Source organism: Chlorocebus sabaeus, chromosome 25, assembly GCF_047675955.1.
Source record: "Chlorocebus sabaeus isolate Y175 chromosome 25, mChlSab1.0.hap1, whole genome shotgun sequence".
Lineage (NCBI taxonomy): Eukaryota > Metazoa > Chordata > Mammalia > Primates > Cercopithecidae > Chlorocebus > Chlorocebus sabaeus.
Genome location: NC_132928.1, coordinates 26,789,694 through 26,812,294, shown reverse-complemented (window position 1 = coordinate 26,812,294; position 22,601 = coordinate 26,789,694). Strand labels below are relative to the sequence as shown.

At 40.3% G+C, this 22,601-nt stretch overlaps 1 protein-coding gene across 2 annotated transcripts in view; it reads right to left on the bottom strand.

Annotated features, from left to right (window-relative positions):
• The window catches only part of KDM5B (lysine demethylase 5B), an 83,630-nt gene that overhangs the window by 22,750 nt on the left and 38,279 nt on the right, over positions 1-22,601 (bottom strand). The window contains exons 5-13 of one of the 2 annotated variants that reach the window (XM_007988917.3): positions 18,033-18,167; positions 16,258-16,354; positions 14,733-14,842; positions 12,152-12,310; positions 10,130-10,249; positions 7,789-7,947; positions 6,694-6,875; positions 3,010-3,172; positions 767-886 (exon numbers count right to left, since the gene is read on the bottom strand). In XM_007988917.3, the coding sequence (XP_007987108.2) occupies positions 767-886; positions 3,010-3,172; positions 6,694-6,875; positions 7,789-7,947; positions 10,130-10,249; positions 12,152-12,310; positions 14,733-14,842; positions 16,258-16,354; positions 18,033-18,167 (1,245 nt within the window). The remainder of the gene's footprint in view (positions 1-766; positions 887-3,009; positions 3,173-6,693; positions 6,876-7,788; positions 7,948-10,129; positions 10,250-12,151; positions 12,311-14,732; positions 14,843-16,257; positions 16,355-18,032; positions 18,168-22,601) is intronic. The other variant, XM_037985733.2, reaches the window with a different exon arrangement.

The following is a 22,601-nucleotide window of genomic DNA, read 5'->3' as shown; positions in this document are numbered from 1 at the left end:
TAATCTAGATCTTTTTAGGTAGAAGTATTAATACAAATATAAAAATTAAACTTTACAACTAACTAAAACCAAATGTGTCCTTAAATTGCTGTACTGTAAATAATTTAAGCCAGTACTATACAAAGTATAGCCTTTAGACTGGAATTATTTATCAGTTTGCAATGAGATGCTGAGCTTCAGCCAGAACGTAAATCAACAGACTCCTTTCTTTATCAAGAAAGTCTTGCTACAAAAGAAAACACATCAGCTGAACTAAGCAGTATGCTTAGGTAATTCATGCTTGATTTACACTGTGGTACAAGTGCTTTATCTCATTGTGGACTGGTAAACAATTTGCAGACTGACTATTTGAGCAGTAATGGGTCAAGGCAACTACCCGTGTGACATTTATTTATTTTTTTGAGACAGAGTTTCAGTCTCTTGCCCAAGCTGGAGTGCAATGGCGTGATCTTGACTCAATGTGACCTCCACCTCCTGGGTTCAAGTGATTCTCCTGCCTCAGCCTCCCAAGTAGTTGGGATTATAGGCGCCCACCGCCACGCCTGACTAATTTTTGTATTTTTAGTAGAGATGGGGTTTCACCATGTTGGCCAGGCTGGTCTCAAACTCCTGGCCTCAGGTGATTTGCCCGCCTTGGCATCCAAAAGTGTGGGATTACAGGCATGAGCCACCGCGCCTAGCCCACATGACACTTTAAAACATTATATTCAATTTCCTCAAGAAAAATAATAAATTTGAAAAGGTTCACTAAATTGCAATTACATACCCAATCAACAGTGCAGAAATTAACAGCCTCAGCAAAATTAAAACCCTGGTTAAAACCACTGTGGTAGGCTCTTGGAAATGTAATCACAAACTCCCCAGCACACTGATTAGTTCGGTAAACCTAAAGAGACAGAAATTGAAGATTCTTGAGTTTCTTAAAGAGTGACATTGTTACTAAAACCAATCTGGACACAGACTATTAGATAATTTCCCCCAAAAGGCAGCTTTCTGCAATTGAGCCAGAAGAAACAAATTACTATAGTAGAATATCACCTAGCGATACTAATTTATGTCACAAGATGGAGCAGTATCCCAGACTACCAAAGTTGATTAGTATCTGAACACAAAACAAAAATGTGGCCATATTAAGATTCAAAGTATAACTTGTAAAAACAGCTACAATTAAGAATATCCTAATATATTATTATTACCCCCAAAGAAGTATCTTCTACCACCAATTAAAGAAATCCCACTCTATTTCAAGAATCTCATAACATACAGAGCTCCTCCTCATTTGGAACTCAAACTTATCTCCCATCATTTCCTTCTTCCTACCACCACCCTCACCCCAAAAGTACCTATAATGCTCTAGGCACACAAATCCTTACACTGGGCTTATTATTATATAATAATATTAGATTTCCTTTTCAAGCCTCTATATTTCTACATCAATGCTTACCTAGTGTATGGTCCCCCAGAACAAAAGCATCAACATCCACTAGGATGGAAATGCAAATCATCAAGCCCCACTCAGACTAATAAAATAGCAGGATCAGAAATTCTAGGGATGGAGACCAGCCATCTGTGTAGTAATACGGCCTTCAGGGTTCTGTTAAAAGACCCATCACAGGAACACCATATCTTCTACCTGGAATACTTCTCCTCCTTCCCTGACTCTGCCAAACATGTGATAATTTATCAGAGTTCCAGCTCCAATACAGATGTCATCTCATTTATGAGCCCTTTCTGATTCCCAATAGAGTTATTAGATCAGTCTCATAGTTGGCACCACTGTCAAACGAAACCACCCTTTGATTATCTGTATAAGCATTATCTTTTACCTCGTATTGTGAATCCCTAAATGCACAAGGAGTTCATTCATCTATCTCTGTAGGTCCAGAATCTAACCCCAGGAGGTTTGCTCAATTATTAAAGAACCAGGGTCAGGTCTCAATTAAAGCAATCTACTCTTAACAAACTGGAAAAAACAGTCAACATAAGGAAAGAAAAATATCAATGAGAAAAATAACAACTATGAGGAGATGGTGAGACTGTGGTGCTTACTGTTGATTATTTTCTAAGCTATGGTCTATGTATAATTTATAATGCCTCAAATAAAAATCCTTTCTGTTGTCTCCATTGACTAGCCTATGAACCCAAAAGCATAAAATTTAGGTCACAACAAGTTCAAGAATTCACTTTAACATTGTAAATGTATCATTGACATTTGATTTAGCTAAGATGGACTCTTCATACATTTCAATATGGCCTCCCAAATATCTTCAGAGTATTCTCCAAAAGGAAGCCAGTATAGTTGCGCACCACATAACAACATTTTGGTCACAGACAGACCATATATCAATGGTGGTCTGTAAGATTATAATACCGTATTTTCACTGTACCTTTTCCGTTTAGATACAATTAAATACACAAATCCTTACTATTGTGTTACAGCTATCTAAGGTATTCAGTACAGTAACATGCTGTACAGATTTGTAGCTCAGCATCTATACCCTATACCATATAGCCTAGATGTATAGTTGGCTACACCATCTAGGTTTATGTAAGTACACTCTATGAAGTTCACATGACAGTGAAATCACCTAGCAATGCATTTCTCAGAACATATCCCTGTTGTTAGGTGTCCCAGGACTGTATAGTTGTCACTTCATTTAGCAACCTCTAGACTTTTCGGTCTAGACTGTGAACCCTAAAATACAAGCTCAAGACCTTGAAATAAATTTTCACATACAAATATACTAAAACCAATGAATTGCAATTATTACTTGCAAAGGAAGGCTGTTTAGCAATCTAGTTACTAGCTGCAACAAATTAATTTTTATGGTATCTAAGGATCCAGTCCCACTGAGTAAATGTACAGTACCGCAGCAAAGCAGCTGTTTCTGCTATCAAGTTATGCTATGGAAAACACAGAATCAAATCAACATCATAAAAAAGTGAATAAAAAGGAAAAAGAAGTGGTAAATTAAGCTTGAGTGGCAGAAGGATTAACCCAGAACATACAGGCACTTCATGAGTCATCAGGGTATTGGGGTTCATGATGGTCACAAGCTGATGGAGGAGATCTGGCTGGGACACAAAGAGTTCTGGAGCTAGTTTCTTCATTACATTTTCTAGCTGCTCAGCAGCATACCCTGGGACTCCATACCAGGTTTTTGGCTCACCCCTGGAAATAGATAATAAAAATAAATCAATCTGCAACACCAACACAAACAAAATGGGTTACCAGTTCATATTTTTCAGACTTGGCTTTGTAAGACTACGCTACAAAGGAAACCGCAAACTGACAAAGTATCATTAGAAATGTGAATGTGGGCCAGGCATGGTGGCTCACGCCTGTAATCCCAGCACTTTGGGAGACCGAGGCAGGTGGATCACGAGGTCAGGAGTTCAACACCAGCCTGGCCAACATGGTGAAACCCCATCTCTAACAAAAATACAAAAATTAGCCGGGCATGGTGGCAGGCACCTGTAATCCCAGCTACTTGGGAGGCTGAGGCAGAAGATTCAGTTGACCCCGGGAGGTGGATGATTCAGTGAGCCAAGACTGCACCACTGCATTCCAGCCTGGGTGACAAGAGCAAGACTCCACCTCAAAAAAAAAAAAAAAAAAAAAAAAAAAAAAGAAAAAGAGAAAGAAAAAGAAATGTGATGTGAACATATGTAATGCATTTTCCCCCTTCAAGTATGAATGAACAGAAGACTTTCCATTTGAGGTCCCTCTACCCCCTCCCATTTTTATCTCTTTTTTTTTTTTTTTTTTTTTGAGACGGAGTCTCGCTCTGTCGCCCAGGCTGGAGTGCAGTGGCCGGATCTCTGCTCACTGCAAACTCCGCCTCCCGGGTTCACGCCATTCTCCTGCCTTAGCCTCCCGAGTAGCTCGGACTACAGGTGCCCGCCACCTCGCCCGGATAGTTTTTTTTTTTTTTTTTTTTTGTATTTTTTAGTAGAGACGGGGTTTCACCTTGTTAGCCAGGATGGTCTCGATCTCCTGACATCATGATCCACCCGTCTCGGCCTCCCAAAGTGCTGGGATTACAAGCTTGAGCCACTGCGCCTGGCCTATCTGATTCTTTAGAAAATGCAGACACCTAGAATTTCTTTTTTTTCTTTTTTTTCGAGACAGAGTCTTGCTCTGTCGCCCAGGCTGGAGTGCAGTGGCGCGATCTGGGCTCACTGCAAGCTCTGCCTCCCGGGTTCACACCATTCTCCTGCCTCAGCCTCCGGAGTAGCTAGGACTACAGGCGCCCACCACCACACCCGGCTAATTTTTTTACATTTTTTTTTTTTTTTTGGTAGAGACGAGGTTTCACCGTGTTAGCCAGGATGGTCTCGATCTCCTGACCTCGTGATCCGCCCGTCTCGGCCTCCCAAAGTGCTGGGATTACAGGTGTGAGCCACCATGCCCGGCCATTTTCTTTCTTTTTTTTTTTTTTTGAGACTGAGTCTTGCTCTGTTGTCCAGGCTGAAGTACAATGGCGCAGTCTCAGCTCACTGCAACCTCCGCCTCCCAGGTTCAAGCAATTCTCCTGCCTCAGCCTCCTGAGTGGCTAGTATTACAGGTGTGTACCACCATGGCCAGCTAATTTTTGTATTTTTAGTGGAGACGGGGTTTCACCATGTTGGCCGGGCTGGTCTCGAACTCCTGACCTCAGGCGATCCACCCACCTCAGCTTCCTAAAGTGCTGAGATTACCGGTGTGAGCCACCGTGCCCAGCCAGTATCTAGAATTTCTAAGAATATAAGGTATCGTATTCACTTCAGGATATGTTGTTACCACAGTTTCCTAAAGCAACTGACAAGGGAAGGCAACTCGCCATTTTTCTTTTCCCTTGCCCATTCTGGCAGACTAGGTTAAATCAAACACTAATAAGGCAATTAGCATTTCTAAGGAATTCTTATTCTTCAAAGGACTTTAAATTATCAAACAATTTGTCTGTATCATCCCTGTGAGGTATGGTAAATATAATCTTCATTTTACAGCTGGGAGCAACTGCCTAGGGAAGTAGAATTAATTCTATACATATATATGCCAATTATCTTTCTTGTGGTACATCCTCAAATTCCTTGTGTGAGGATTTGAGTGCGTTATAGATTTTCAAATATTTTTATATTTAGAAGAAAAATAGAGAAGAAAACAGATGTGAAGAAATGGCTTGAAGAGTTTAAAAAGTAAAGAAGCCCAAATATCTGCACATCCCTCCCACCTTGCCCCCTCAATGCACACACAAAGATAAGGCTCACTCTACTGTGCGTAGTGACACCTGAATTCAGCACAACAAAAGAGAGGCTGGTCATCACACAGACCTAGAGGACACTGTGGTACTACTAAAATTCACACTTCTCCCAAAAGGGTATCCAGGCTACCACTGGCCATCAAATTCTAAGTAAAAGTAACTTTTACTTAGAATATGCTTTTTCTATAGGTCAAGACTTCTTTTTGTTTTGAGGCGGAGTTTCACTCTGTTGCCCAGGCTGGAGTGCAATGGCGGGGTCTCTTGGTTCACTGCAACCTCTGCCTCCCGGGTTTAAGTGATTCTCCTCCCTCAGTCTCCCAAGTAGCTGAGATTACAGGTGCGCACCACCACACTCAGCTGATTTTTGTATTTTTAGTAGAGACAGGGTTTCACCATATTGGCCAGGCTGGTCTCGAACTCCCGACCTCAGGTGATCTGCCCACCTCGGCCTCCCAAAGTGCTGGGATAAAAGGTGTGAGCCACTGTGTCCGGCCTAGGTAAAGACTTTTTTACTTCAGATAAAAACTACCTTTTCCCAGCCGGGCGCGGTGGCTCAAGCCTGTAATCCCAGCACTTTGGGAGGCTGAGACGGGCGGATCACAAGGTCAGGAGATCGAGACCATCCTGGCTAACACGGTGAAACCCCGTCTCTACTAAAAAAAAATACAAAAAAATAGCCGGGCGAGGTGGCGGGCGCCTGTAGTCCCAGCTACTCAGGAGGCTGAGGCAGGAGAATGGTGTAAACCCGGGAAGTGGAGCTTGCAGTGAGTTGAGATCCGGCCACTGCACTGCGGCCTGGGCGACAGAGCGAGACTCCGTCTCAAAAAAAAAAACAAAAAAACAAAAAAACAAAAAAACAAAAACAAAAAACTACCTTTTCCCCCAGAAATACGTTGTTTTTGCAAAGTAGTGTGTGTGCAATTTCAGGGAATTCATGGATGCTCTAGGAATCTTAAGAACCACTGTCTTACCCGGGCACAGTGGCTCACGCCTGTAATCCCGGCACTTTGGGAGGCTGAGGTGGGCGGATCACCTGAGGTCGGGAGTTCGAGACCAGCCTGACCAACATGGAGAAACCCTGTCTCTACTAAAAATAGAAAAAAATTAGCTGGGCGTGGTGGCGCATGCCTGTAATCCCAGCAACTTGGGAGGCTGAGGCAGGAGAATTGCTTGAACCTGGGAGGTGGAGGTTGCAGAGAGCCGAGATCACGCCATTGCACTCCAGCCTGGGCAACAAGAGCAAAACTCCATCTTTTAAAAAAAAAAAAAAAGTCTAGAGAACCACTGTCTTAACTTATCAGGACGCCTGTTCTAATAGAAGTGAAAAACCTTAGGGGAAAAAAAGTAGTTCATTACTCTTTAGACACAGTTAAGACACATCTGCACTGAAAAGGAAAGTTTTCCTATCCAGCTTGCTTACTATTCATGGGTTCTTTTTGGAACTTCTCACCAATGCAAGTAGTTAATTGAATAGCTCCAGTGGTCTTCAATATGCCAGCAGAATGAAGAAAAGCACATTCCCACATACAGCCAAGGAAGTTTCATGCCACATATATCAGCAGTAATATGTGCAAGGACAGACTGCTCCATCACTGGCATGTTGTTCAAATTCCAGCCACTATCAAGATACTCCTAAAAATAAGAAGACAAAAGAGGATAAAGGTTTAGCTATATAATGCTAACATTTTAGAACTCTGTTTCAAAAGGCCAGCTAAAAATATTCTCCTCCAAAATAAAAAAAGAAATGTGGAAGAGGAGGGGCCACCATGCTGACCTTCTAGGATGCTCAGAGATTTGTTTTGCCCAGTTTTGAGCTTTGTGTAAAGGGATTTACACAGCATATACTTTTGTATCTATCTCTTTTTAAATATATATAGAGGAACATAAGCCATGAGTCCACTTTAACAAAGTTCAAAATCAGGCAAACTAATCGATAGTGTTAGAAGTCAGGATAGTGATTATCCTGAGGGCATAGTGCTTGTCCTGAAAGAGGAAAAGTAGTGAAGGAGAGCAGGCAAAAAGGTAACTTCTGGTGTGCTAAGAATATCCTATTTCTTGTTTTAGTTAGTGCTGGTTACATGGGTGTGTTCAGCTTGTGGAAATTCATCGGGCTGTATACATATAACTATGTACTTTTCTGATCATATGTAATATTTTCAAAGAAAACTACAAAAAAAAAAAAATCACACTTTCCTACCAAGATAGAAATAGAACTCTTCCTAAGAATAGTTCGCTAGTATGGAAAAAAATACTCAAAAATATTAAAGTTCAAAAATAAATAGACCTGGTCTCAGTCCTTCAGGTTTTCTTCAGAAAGAGAAACCAAGGTTATAAAATCTGAAGGCAAAGGGTGGTAAGTAATTTTCCCCTGTGACCACAATACAGGACATAGTTAGGACTAGAATTCTTCTGTAGGCTCTTTCTACTTTTCTTGAAATCATTAAAAATCTGGTAATTAAGGATTTGCTAAAAGTAATCATAAGTTACTTCAAGCCAATCAAACAGACTTTCAATACCTCCATTTCCAAGCCACTTATATGCCTACCTCTTCCTCGGGTGAAAGTTTGATTTTCCCATCTCGGACAGGAAAGCCACTGCCAAATTCCTTTGAGGCAATGTCAGCTCCATATTCCACTGTGACATCCTCCTCAATAGTGCTTACCAGTCTCCAAAATTCTTTCTCAACAAGCTCTGTGGGGACCATCTGGAAATACAAGGAATAGAAAAAATGAGTTCCCTCACAAACTGTCTGTGACCAATTAAGCTTAGTGATGGGAATCAAAGAACAGTACCCTACGGAAAAATTGTGTCTAGAATGTTCTATAATTGATCTTAGGCAATTCAGAAAACCTCTACTGTCTAAAAGGAATTCATGTTCCTCTATCACCAGCCATGCCACAACTGTAAAAGGGAGCCAAGGAAAGCAATTATTTATGACTTGGAGATATTTCTGTGTTTCAAACATAAACTGTATAGTAATAATGGTTAGTTGTGTTTGAATAACATATAGTACTGTACAGTTGACAACAGCACAGTAATAATGGTTTATTGTTTCAATGATGCTTTTATACTTTGAGATGCTTTCAAATACATTACCTGAGTCCATCCTTTCATTCTTTTCACTGGACCTGTCTGAGAGCAATGTAGGCAACCAACACAAAAAAGACAGTATAGGCCAGGCGCGGTGACTCACGCCTATAATCCCAGCACTTTAGGAGGCCAAGGCAGATGGATCACGAGGTCAGAAGATTGAGACCATCCTGGCTAACATGGTGAAACCCCATCTCTACTAAAAAATCAAAAAATTAGCCAGGCATGGTGGCAGGCACCTGTAGTCCCAGCTACTCGGGAGGCTGAGGCAGGAGAATGGCGTGAACCCGGGAGGTGGAGCTTGCAGTGAGCCGAGACTGCACCACTGCACTCCAGCCTGGGCGACAGAGCGAGACTCCATCTCAAAAAAAAAAAAAAAAAAAAAAGACAGTATATAGCAGTGATCCCCAATGTCCCTGTGTTTTTGGCACCAGGGATGAGTTTCATGGAAGGCAATTTTTCCATGGACCCCTAGGGAAGGGCAGGGCGCAAGGGCTGGGAGGTGGGGGGATTAGATTCTCATAAGGAATATGCAACCTAGATACTTTGCATGGGCAGTTCACAATAGGGTTTGCCCTATAAGAATCTAATGCAGCTGCTGATCTGACAGGAGCCAGAGCTCGGCTGGTAACGTCTGCCCACCAATCACCTCCTGCTGTGTGGTCCTGTTCCTAACAGGCCACCGACTGGTACTGGTTCAAGGCCAGGTGGGGAAGGGGTGGTTGGGGGCTGCCAGTACATAGGATATGACAAAAGGAGCAATTTGTAGCAGCACACCCTTAGAATAAAGAGTAACCAGATTAAATGTCAATCTGTTGTTAATCTGGTGTAAATCCAGAGGCAGGTAACATTTAAACGTCTATCCCTCAATGTCCTCATCTAATATTTCGTCAAAATATACAGTTAACCACAAATAGAAGAGGTTACATGCAAGTCATCAGGATTGGTTAAGCAAAACATATTGGCAAATATAACACATACAGAAGTCAAGAGAACTGAAAATTCAAATGGAGTATAAATTTAAGTCCATTAAATAAGCAAACATTTTAAGTAACTAATAGCTGATGTTAGAGGTGTTGGGGAAAAACCAGTTCACTCATACATTGCTGGAATCCATAAATTGCTACAGCCACTGGGATGGAATGAGGGAGAATGACTCTCATCTGACTTCAATAATCATCCCAAGAAAATCATCCAATTAAAGAGTACTACATGCATTAAGGGTTTGCTGCAGTGCTTTATTAGTAGTGACAAAAATCATAGCTTAAACATCCAGAATTAAAGCATTACATTTTGGTGTACTCATTTGATGGAATAATTAAATGCTGAATGGAAAATGCTTATGCTTCAAAGTACATAAAGGGGAATTAAAAATGGACTCATCCTGAAATTTATAATACTAACTTATGATTACATAACAATATACAACAAATGTGTTCCCAATGCATAGTACACTCCTTGGCACATAGCAGTCATTTAATACATTTTGTTAAGTATTCTTTATATTTGTTGGACCAAAACGATTGCTGATAATTTTCTTTATTAGTATTCTATTACTGGTGCTGTATGATCAGTGTGGAAGAGGTATCTTTAGAGAAATCCTAAAATAAAAAAATTAGAATGCTTTTTAAAGTATTATGAAATTTTAAATACCACAAAACAAATTAAAGGTTTCATTCTGCTTTCTGTGTGATAATGCCTAATAGAGTGAGGCCTCAACTAAAAATCCATCTTCAGGTACACTTTTCTCCAAAAGCTATTAAAATCCTAAATCGAAGCAGTATATATGTACATACATGGACCGGCATGTTGAAGTAATCAGATTTGAACGCATCTGCCATTTCCCCAAAAGTACGGAGGGTATAGTCCCTGGCTGCTTGTTCAAAGCCAAATGCTTCTTGTGGCTTACTACATTCCTGAAAATAAAAAAGAAAATTATGTTCTAGGTGATACTGAAAACACCAAGTATACTTGGTCAATCATCAAGCTGGCAGATAGAAAACAAGGCTTTAATTTGTGTATTTTACTGCTATGCTAGGTCTATATTATAAAAATAAACCTGCCTGAAAAATGTGGTTATTTTAATAAGCAAATGAAATACATTTTATTTATTTGCTAATGAGCAAATAAAATGTCAATTTTAACAACCACAACTTGGATAAATTTACATACTTACAAGAGGCACGCTAAAGATTCGACTTCCTTCGAAATCAAATAATGTTTTCAATACTGAAAATGAGAGTAATAATGTTCTCCTGGGAGTTAAAATTATAAAATCAACATACAATAGATCAAAATAGAGATAAACCACTTGATGGAAACAGAATGGCTCTCAGGCCAGCAATATTTGATTATAATCTAATACTAGGAGTTAACAGGGGCAGTATAAGCTGCCTTAGATCTTCGTGAGCCAATAGACTTAAATATTCCAGATCCATTGATAAGGTCATCCCTATTACAAGTTATTAAATAATTTATCTAACATCCATGACCCACTGCCCTGTCCCATGCTTAACGACCTCCCATTGATGGAGGCATCCTTATGTTGCAACATAGCTACATGGAAAAGCACTCAAACCTTTATACCCATGCTATACTTAAACCTCCTTACTATTATATTACAATTCAACCCTAACAAGGGTAATAGACTGACTGCTACATAATATTAATACAAAATAATCCTAATGGCTGGACGCAATGGCTCACACCTATAATCCAGTCCTTTGGGAGGCCGAGGCAGGCGGATCACCTGAGCTCAGTTTGATACCAACATGGACAATGTGGCAAAACCCTGTCTCTACTAAAAAATACAAAAATTAGCTGGGCATGGTGGTGCAAGCCTATAGTCCCAGCTACTTGGGAGGCTGAGATGGGAGGATCACTTGAGCTGGGGAGGCGGAGGTTGCAGTGAGCTGAGATCACACCACTGCACTCCACTGTACTCCAACCTGGGTGACAGAGTGAGATCCTATCTCAAAAAAAAAAAACAAACCTCAAAAAGATAATCATAGATCCTTTTCAGATTTTACCAATGACAGCATGCACTATTAAAAACATCAGTAATCACAGTGCTACATGAAAATGTCTCTATAAATGAAAAAAGCAGATTACTAAAATTACTTATATAATGTAGCTCCATTTGTTTAAAATAGAAAAAAGGCAGGATGAATATACACCAAGACATTAACAGTGGTTATGTATGCACTGTGAAAGCATAGCTCTACTTTTTAAGTTGTTCAGTGTTTTAGTAATTCTTGCAAAGAGCATGTAATGCTTTTTATAAGAATTAAAAAAAAAAAAGATAGTTATTACAAATTATTTTCTGCCTCTTAACTACCCACATACATTGTGGAACTCACTTCTAAGACCTCTTTCCTATTCAGGTCCATCCCAGTTTTCTTCCTGGACCTCATTACTGTCAACTGCCAAATCTAAAACTCAAAGGCAGGCCAAATGAGGTGGCTCAGACCTGTAATCCCAGCAATTTGGAAGGCCGAGGTAGGAGGATTATTTGAGCTCAGGAGTTCGAGATCAACCCTGGGCAACATGGTGAAATCCCTCTGTACAAAAAATACAAAAATCAGCCAGGCATCATGGCATGGGCCTGTAGTTCCAGCTACTTGGGGGACTGAGGTGGGAGAACTGCTTGAGCCAGGGAGGTTGAGACTGCAGTGAGCTATGTTTGTGCCACTGCACTCCAACCTGGGCAACAAAGTTAGTCCTTGTCTAAAAATAAAATAAAAAATAAATAAAACTCAAAGGCAAAGAAAAATGCCCTAAAAAAATTTTCTAGTGTTACTTCTACCATTAATTATTACCTGAGCCAAACACTTAGGACACCTCCAGTCTCCCTTGGGAACATCATGGAGAGGTGGGATCAAGCAAAAGGTATGGTAACTGTCATCACAGCCATCACACAACAGTAGCCGGTCTTCATCATTGCCACTGCCACATAAGAGACAGACATACAGATCCACCTGTAGCAATAAAAATGGGTACAGAACAAAGGAACATGATCTATTATTTGATTTTCTAAAATTCTAGAAATGAAATGGATCTGAGGCATAATCTAGTCTCTACATCCTGCTACAAATGCTTCAACCTCTATAAAGGATATTTTAAATAAAAATGCTTCACTTTCTATGAAGGATCTTTCACAATACCTCATGCATACCCAAATATAAGGTGGAATCTCCTAGCTTTCTCAATTGTCATATGTTTAAAGTTTGTTATTTAAAGTTTTTAGTAGGTTCCAAAACAACAAGATGCTAAGGTTACAGGCCAAGTGTGGTGGCACATGCCTGTAGTCCCAACTATTTGGGGAGTTGAGGCAGGAGGACTGCTTGAGCCTCGTAAGTCAAGGTTGGAGTGAGCCCTTATTGCACTGTTGCACTCTAGCCTGGGTGACAGAGACCCTGTCTCAGAAAAAAAAGAGAAAAAAAAGACACCAGGTAATAAATTACCAACCTAACCAAAAGTATAATTTGTGAAGGAAAATATAATTTTTCCATATTTAAAACAAAACTGTTTTAAAGTTCCTGGCACAGTGGCTTAAGCCTGTAATCCCAACACTTTCTGGGGCCCTGGTGGGACTGCTTGAAGCCAGGAGTTTGAGACCAGCCTAGGCAATATGGCAAGACACTGTCTCTACAAGAAATTAAAAAAAAAAAAAAATTAGCTGGGCATGGTGGTGCACACCTGTGGTCCCAGCTACTTAAGAGGCTGGGGCAAGAGGATCCCTTGAGCCCAGGAGTTCAAGGCAGCAGTAGCTATGATTGTGTCACTGTACTCCAGTCGTCTCTAAAAAAATAAAAATAAACTACCACTTTTAATTCTAATTAAGGGGTCATGGTTAAGAAGTTCCCCTAATGCCCAGTGATAAGGCATAGTTGTTACTTTTTTTTTTTTTTTTTTTTTTTTTTGAGACGGAGTCTAGCTCTGTCGCCCAGGCTGGAGTGCAGTGGCCGGATCTCAGCTCACTGCAAGCTCCGCCTCCCGGGTTCACGCCATTCTCCTGCCTCAGCCTCCCAAGTAGCGAGTAGCTGGGACTACAGGCGCCCGCCACCTCGCCCGGCTAGTTTTTTGTAATTTTTAGTAGAGACGGGGTTTCACCGTGTTAGCCAGGATGGTCTCGATCTCCTGACCTCGTGATCCGCCCGTCTCGGCCTCCCAAAGTGCTGGGATTACAGGCTTGAGCCACCGCACCCGGCCAGTTATTACTTTTTATCAGGTACACTGTATTCCCCTAAAAACTCATATGTTGAAGTCCTAACCCTCGGTACCTCAGAATGTGACTATATTTGGAAATGAGTCCTTACAGAGGTAATCATCCAATATGACTGGTGTCCTTATAAGGACAAAGATATGTACAGAGGAAAGACCATGTGAAAGACAGCCATCTACAGCCAAGGAAAGAGGGCTCAGAAGAAATCAACCCCGCCAACACCTTGATCTCAAATTTCCCAGCCTATACAACTGTGAAAAAATAAATTTCTGTTGTTTAAGCCACTCACTCTGTGGCTTATCCTTATGGCAGCCATAGCAAACTATTACTCAATACTAGAAAGCTGAGAATTCAACTAAACGGGGAGTCTAACTGTTTCAGTATATTTACTGTAGCAAATAAAAATCTAGCTCTGTCAGTTTTCTGATTGTATTGCGGAGAGGGGGTGGGGCAGAAGGTGACATTTATGGAGAGAACACTCAATTAGAATAATTTCTAGTTCCATGAAAAAAAGCACTGTTTCAGGCTCTCAGAAGGGGGTAGAGAAGAACCAGATCCTTTCTAATGCCATCAGGCTTTACTTTTAATAAAAGTTTTCCACAGAATAAACAGCTCCCAGCCCTCTAACTCTGCCATGCCCTCCTCCCTACTCCCAACTGCTTTCCTTTGTTCCTTTTCTTTCTCTTCCTTCCTTCTCTACTTCCTTTTCATTCCTTCCTTCTTCTTCCTTCTTCCTTTCTCTTTTTTGTTCCTTCTTTCCATTTCCTTCCTTCCCTTTGCTAGCTGGAAAGTTGGAAAACACTAACTTGGATTTTTGAGCTAGCCTTCAGCTCATGTAGAAGGGAGCTAGTGAATTATGAGCAATTCTACCTATAATGAGCTAGATTACAGTTATTATTCAGTGCTAAAACTGAATGTATTCCAGAAAATGGCAGTCAATGCCCCCTCCAGATGTTACTACCATCTTTATAGTACGATCATGTATTTCCTCATTCCTCATTTATTAACTAATACTACAAACTGACTTCAAAAGATATTTTTATTGTCAGACACTAAGTTAAACAATCTTATTTAAAGCACAAATTTAAGTTTAAACTTGGGGGTAAAGGGGATTAAAGAAAGGAGGGGAAGAAGGAAAAGAGGAAAGAAAAAGGAGAAAGGGAGATTTCACTCACAGCATTGGTGGCCTTTTTAGATCGACTCTTGGGCTTTTCCTTCTCATTTTCTACAATATAATCTTTCCTCTCAATAGGTTCTTGCTTGATGCTACTCTTCATTTCTTTCTCTGTAGGAGGCAATCCAAAATTAGCTCTTTCTGTACAATGCTTTTTTCCACTTCCTCCCTCAACTGATCATCTCCCTCCCAAAGCACATACCGTACACAAACACAATTTCATGTGTGTTTTCATTTTAGTAGCAATAGCAGCCAGTATACTTTATTCAAGGGCTCAAATGCTGATTACTTTATGATAAAATGCAAACTCTTGTGCCATTTAAATTTCAGGATGTAGGTTACTTCTGAAGATGTCTCTCAGGTTGTATGCTTTACCTACCATAATAATGCAGAAGTCCAAATATTGTTGGGCTTTCAAATGGCTTTCTAATTTGTTTGTACCAATTTATACTTTTACTAGCAGTGTAATATGGTTTAGCTCTGCGTCCCCACCCAAATCTCATCTCAAATTGTAATCTCCATATGTCAACAGAGGGATTTGGTGGGAGGTGATTTGGTGGGAGGAACTAAAGTTTTCTTAAGACCAACACATAACATATACTGATGAAATCAAATTCCTCTTGGCCATGACTATAAGAGACCAACAGTTCACCAACTATACCTCCTCCATATAACACATTATCTCTCCATGATCTAAGATGACTTCCTGGTCATCCTCCTGGTCTCCAAATTCCTGGTTCTGAAGACTAAGAAGTTTGGCAAAAACACTGGCTATCAATTACTGAACTATCATGCAGTAGGCATTGTGCTCAATGCTTCCCATAAAGTATTTAATCCTTCACAACAAACCCATTTCAAAGGTAAGAAAACTGATGTTAAAGTCAGTCAAGAAACATCTCTAAGGTTACATAACTAGTTAGCGGTTGTGCCAAGATTACTGTATTACTTTATATTGTACTTTCCACTGCATTGTGCTGCCTTTCCACTACCTCACTAATCCCTAAGTGGAACACATTTTATTATTAACTTCTTAATTTGTATGTGCCTCACATATAAGATTTCTCTTAAGAGAATCTCAAATCCACCTCTCAGTGACTTACATCAAGTGATAGCCAGGCAAGCAATTAACTACAATTCAGATTTAGGAACATGTCTGTTTGCCTTGCCTGAAATAAATCTATTAGACATTCGGTCAAAGGCACCTATGTTTTTCACAAATTACTTCAAGTAACTGCGTTGAATCAAATTTCAAAGTAGCAACTCACTAGAGCTGAGAAACTCATCCACACTCCTAATATGCATACATAGAGTTTCTGTTTCTCTCTCCCACTAGTCAGTTAATTATGAGAACAAGGACACTGTTGATATATTAAGATTTTCTCAAAGCTCAACCCAGTGTAATAGCTGCTCTAATGTTTACTTTTTAATTTTTTCCATTGACTTTTTCAGCTTATAAGGTTTACTTATGAATAGTTATTTTTACTTTATTTACTTTTTCTTTCCTATTCACTGATAAATTTTCTTACCATTTTCACATTTTGGAGTTGGACAACCCATTCGACGTCTCAGATTATGAGTTCTGGCTTCTGTTGTCTCCTCGGGTTCTATTTTAATATTCATGGCCTAAAAAAATTGTCACATATATGAATATTTCCTTTAAGAAGATATAATCTTTAAAAATCCAACTGGAATCTCAAGATGACTATATCCTACCAATTGCCTCTGTTAACAGGGCATTCAAAACATACTTCTCTCTCTTCCTAAGGAAGAAAGCTCACCTTTGAAACTACTATTAAAGCATGGATGAGAAATTTTAAAATAGGGAAAAGTTGGCCAGGCACAGTGGCTCACACCTGTAATCGCAGCACTTTGGGAGGCCAAGGCAGGCAGATCACTTGAGGTTGGGAATTCAAGACCAGTCTGGCTAACAGTGAAACCCTGTCTCTACTAAAATTACAAAAATTGGCCGGGCATGGTGGCATGCACCTGTAGTCCCAGCTACTTGGGAGGCTGAGGCAGGAGAATTGCTTGAACCCAGGAGACAGAGGCTGCAGTGAGCTGAGATCATGCCATTGCACTCCAGCCTGGGTGACAGAGCAAGACTCCATCTCAAAAAAAAAAAAAAATAGGGAAAGTCAAAGGATCAAGAACAAATTGTGGCTGGGTGAGGTGGCTCACACCTGTAATCCCAGCATTTGGGGAGGCCGAGGTGAGTGGATCACTTGAGGCCAGGAGTTTGAGATCAGTCTGGCCATCATGGCAAAACCCCATCTCTAACTAGAAATACAAAAATTAGCCAGGTGTTGCATACTCGGGAGGCTGAGGCAGGAGAATGGCGTAAACCCGGGAGGTGGAGCTTGCAGTGAGCCGAGATCACGCCACTGCACTCCAGCCTGGGCGACAAAGCGAGACTCCATCTCACACAAAAGAAATTTTAATTAGTTAGGCATGCATGGCATGCATCTCTAGTTCCAGCTACTCGGGAGGCTGAGGTGGCAGTTATCACCTGAGCCTGGGAGTTGAAAGTTGCAGTAAGCTATGATCATGCCACTGTACTCCAGTCTAGGTGACAGAGCGAGACCATCTCTAAAAAGAAGAAGAGGCCAGGCGCGGTGGCTCACGCCTGTAATCCCAGCACTTTGGGAGGCCACAATGGGTGGATCATGAGATCAGGAGACTGAGACCATCCTGGCTAACACAGTGAAACCCGTCTCTACTAAAAATACAAAACAAATTAACTGGGCGTGGTGGCACATGCCTGTAGTCCCAGCTACTGGGGAGGCTGAGGCAGGAGAATTGCTGGAATCTGGGAGGCGGAGGTTGCAGTGAGCCAAGATCGCGCCACTGCACTCCAGCCTGGGCAACAGAGTGAGATTCTGTCTCTAAAAAAAAAAGAAGTCTGAGAAAAATGGCTTTAACTGTCTTCTAACCACTCTGTTTAAAAAACCTCCTAATCTACATGTTTTCCAGCTTTAATCTCCATTAAACACTGCCCAACTTTGTGAGGGTAATGGGCAATCCAAATAGGAACACACAACACCAATTCTTCCTAAGGCCTTGATTGGTAACAAGCAGCAGTCTGTACAGGCAGCATAAACTTAGAAAGACTTCTTCGATTCCTTATCCCTTTGATGGTACAATTCACCCAAGTGTAAAAGTTAGAATACAAACAGCATCCCTTTGTGAGATTAACAAGGTTCAAAACTACAAAGAGCACACACATGAGAGAAATCCAGTATCAGACAGCCATTGGTAATAGGGCTTGAGAATTCCTTCTAAATTAACCTCATGAGGCTCTTACCTCTGCTCTCATGCGTTTTGCTCGTCGGGCTGGGGGGCACGTTTCCGAAGGCTGCACAGACTGTCTCTGGGGAATATCATGGGGTTTGTACTCCTTGTCCTTAGTGTCTGTGGTCAGGTTTGGCTTCTGCAAACACTAGAAATAACAACTATACTGATAAATTCCTTCCCTTTTTAATCTTACAGAGTTTTGTAAGGTACATTTTACAACTATTTAACTAGACAACAGGCCTATAATTTTTAAAAATCTAAATAAAAATAAAGACAAGTCTGCAGTTACCAACCACATACATACATCTATAAAGGTTTAAAACATTTTAAAAATTTTTAACAGGGGGTGTTGCTTAGATTTTTCATTGCTGACATCATCAGGTTACAACAGACCATAGCTGTCTCAAGGCATTCCCAATAAACCACTTGGAATTATTTGTGCTTGCAACTGTCAGTTAATGGAAGGTCCCTATTGTTAGAAAGGCCCTTATAAGCTCCCAAAACAATTTTCCATATTAAAAATATCTCATTTTTAAAAAGTATTTGGAATTTAAAAAATAGGGAATCCAATATGTTTTCTAAATTTTACAACTGTATAGTTTCAGATATAACTAGCAAAGTTATCATCCAAAGATATCACCTGAATTGAGAAAACAGGTCATTTAACTAAAGCAGTCTTCCTCACTAGGGTTTCTATTTACCACAGTATATCCCTACAAAGTCTAACTCGCAAGGCAAAGATCAACTGGTAGCCCACAGCAATAACTTTGGTTCTGATAAAAAATGCATCTCTCTTCTTGCTTTGGTTTTTCTTTTTAGTTTTATTCTAAGCTATTAACACCACAAAATGTTGCCACTGAAGCTAATATGAATTTCAGGTAAGTACTACTCTTTCATAAGAGGACCCACAAACCTCACGAAAAACCTTTGTAAAAGTTTCAAAAGTAACCCTCTGGGGTGTGTTATAGCAGCTATATTTGGAATGAAATACATGGAAATAACAACCTTCCTGAAGCACCGACACTACGGGCACAGTTACTACCACAGAATCTCACTAATGAGATTGGCCCCTTTCCTCCTCACATTTGCAGAAATACAGAGACGGGCAAAAGAACAAAAGTAAGTACAAAGCGACAAAATGATAAAATTTATTTCTGATAGTTAAGAAATATGATATACTACTTAAAAATACTGACTCATTACTTGTTAACAAGTAGTAAATCTACCACTGGTAATAGCACCCTATAAATATTAAATATTCTGCTCATTCTACTTAAACCTACACATTGATCTGATCCAGAAAAGTTAACTATTATATTCCTAATAGTTAAGCATTTACATTCTGAAAAAAGTTGGTCAGGTGCGGTGGTGCCTTAAATAAGGTACCTTATTTAAGACTTATGGCTAGGTATAGTGGCTCACGCCTGTAATCCCAGCACTTTGGGAGGCCGAGGCAGGTAGATCACTTGAGGTCAGGAGTTCAAGACCAGCTTGGCCAACATAGTGAAACCCCGTCCTTACTAAAAATACAAAAATTAGCTGATGTGGTGACACATGCCTGTAATCCCAGCTACTCAGGAGGCTGAGGCAGGAGAATCGCTTGGACCTGGGAGGCAGACATTGCAGTGAGCCGAGATCATGCCACTGCACTCCAGCCTGGGTGACAGAACAAGACTCCGTCTCAAAAAAAAAAAGAAAAAAGAAAAAATTATGAGACAAACTAAACACCAATAACAATTGAGAGAAAAAAATATTTTGTTTTTTACAAAAAGTAGTATAGAACATTGCCTTCTGTTTTGTAACAAGTCCTCAGTTGAGCATTTAGAGTATGTTTAATGAAAGCATGCAGAGGGCAATAAAACCTGTTCATCATGTAAATTAATCCCCTTTATGTATCCAACGTACTTTCTATTGGAGACACAAAAGTATGAGGAGTGATTAGGAAAATACAAATTGAGCTGAATTACATAAATTGTACTAAGTGGATTGTCACAAATTCGGATACTACATATATGGTTCCTATCTCCTACTAGTTAGTCTCAATAGTTCCATCATCTATGGTCAGCTTGGTTCTGTAAGGACTTTGCAGATCTAAGACAATCATGCCCTGTAGTTTTTTAGAATAAGTAAGAAGAGCTTTATTATTTTGTTCCAAACCACAATTAAAAATACACACGATATGGTTTTATATCTAATGTTATTAACATACAGACGCTAATTTTAACCTTTACTTGAGAAACTAGGCCTTACAGGTGATTTAATATCATCATCATGCCATAATCACATCATCCCACAAAGGCAGAGCAATCCCTTAAGACATTTAGAAAACATGATGATGCAAGATTGAGGCCTCTGTTCCACTGGGAACAGTGTATCAACTTTTCTCAAGCTTCCTAAAATTTAACTTACACTCTCCCTTCACCCTTTTGCAATAATTCCTTCACTGTACACCTCTGTTTTTCCTAAGTATATGTTCTTCAATTCTTCTCTCCCTAATAACTATTTCAAAAATTAGAAATAGATGTGAAAATTTACATACAAGGAATGTTCATCATAGTATTATAATAAAAAACTAGAATCGACCTCAACATTCTACAATAGAAGAAATAAAAATAAGGTCTGGCTATAAAAAATGGATTGCCACAGTCATTAGAAATCGCATTTTCAAAACTATTCAATGATATGGCAAATGCTCATATGATTAGTAAAAAAACCCAAGATGCAATGAAGAAGAGTACACTTTCAATTTGTGAATGTATGCATAAAAATAGCCCTGAGAGAAATAACAGGTGGAAGGATCAGGAGTGATTTTATTTTGCCATACTCTCCTCCTGTGTTTTTAAACTTTCTACAATGAATGTGTATCACTTCCTAAAACATACTTGGCACAGAGTAAGTCACTCACAAATATCTACCTTTACTGTAGATGCAATGTTTACAAAAGGGTACCTTTTAAATACTTATTCCTTTCAACTCCTTGATTGTATAAATATTTAAGTGACTTTTAACCATAAAACTACATTGCCTTTTTAAGTATATAAGTGACATGTTTCTAAAATGTTACAACCCACAAAGCATCACTAAAAGGACTCTCTCTCCCTTTATTCACTATAACTTCCATACTTAGGAAGAGTTCAGGAAGAGAAAATTAACCTATTACGGGTAACTGTATCTAGATCTGACTATGAGGCAAAAACGTTCCACATTCAACATTCTATTTTTTATTTTTGTTTTTTTCTTTTTTGAGACAATCTCGTTCTAAGTCTTGTTCTGTCACCCAGGCTGGAGTGCAATGGCACGATCTTGGCTCACTGCAACCTCTGCCTCCCAGGTTCAAGCAATTCTCCTGCCTTAGCCTCCCAAGTAACTCAGATTACAAGCGCCTGCCACCACATCCAGCTACTTTTTTTTTTTTTTTTTTTTTTTTTTTTTGTATTTTTAGTAGAGACGGGGTTTTGCCATGTTGGCCAGCCTGATCTCAAACTCCTGACCTCAGGGGATCCACCTGCGTCGGCCTCCCAAAGTGTTGGGATTATAGGTGTGAGCCACCGCGCCCAGCGTATTTTTAATTTTTTTTATTTTTTTGAGACAGAGTCTTGCTCTGTCACCCAGGCTGGAGTGCAGTGGCACAATCCCAGCTCACTGCAACCTCCGACTCCTGGGTTCAAGCGATTCTCCTGCTCCAGCCTCCCACGTAGCTGGGACTACAGACGCGCGCCACCATGCCCAGCTAATTTTTGTATTTTTAGTAGAGACCGGGTTTCACCATGTTGGCCAGGATGGTCTCCATCTCTCCATCTAGTGATCCGCCCACCTTGGCCTCCCAAAGTGCTGGGATTACAGGCTTGAGCCATCGCTCCCGGCTCACACTCAACATTCTAAACAATTTCATCCATGGGCTCACTAAACATTCACATAATGTACTAAACAAACAAAAAAAAAGTTTTGAATGTCAGATTGGCCACTTTCTTCTATGCTAAAAAGTGTTAGCTGGGCCTGGTGGCTCACGCCTGTAATCCCAGCACTTTGGGAGGCTGAGGCAGGCGGATCACGAGGTCAGGAGATCCAGACCACGGTGAAATCCCCTCTCTACTAAAAATACAAAAAATTAGCCAGGCGCGGTGGCGGGCGCCTGTAGTCCCAGCTACTCGGGAGGCTGAGGCAGGAGAATGACATGAACCCGGGAGACGGAGCTTGCAATGAGCCGGAGATCGCACCACTGCACTCCAGCCTGGGGGACAGAGCGAGACTCCATCTCAAAAAAAAAAAAAAAAAAAAAAGTGTTCACCTGGAATCAATAAGGCAAAGAGGGAAGAAAAACAAATCTACCGGATTTAAGCATTACAGATGGTGTGTTTGTGTGTGTATAGTATTAGGACAGGACTTTGGTTAGTGATTTACCCCTCAAAAACTATGTTATTCTCTTCCTACCTCTCTACAGCACAGAAAACAATTCTTAAAATTATAGGGCTCACTGCTGTAGTCCTAAAATAACTCAAAGGGTGTGAATGGATAATGACACCCCTCTTCTTTCTACCAAGGCATGGAAATAAATGGGAAGCTTTTATAGTATTGTTTT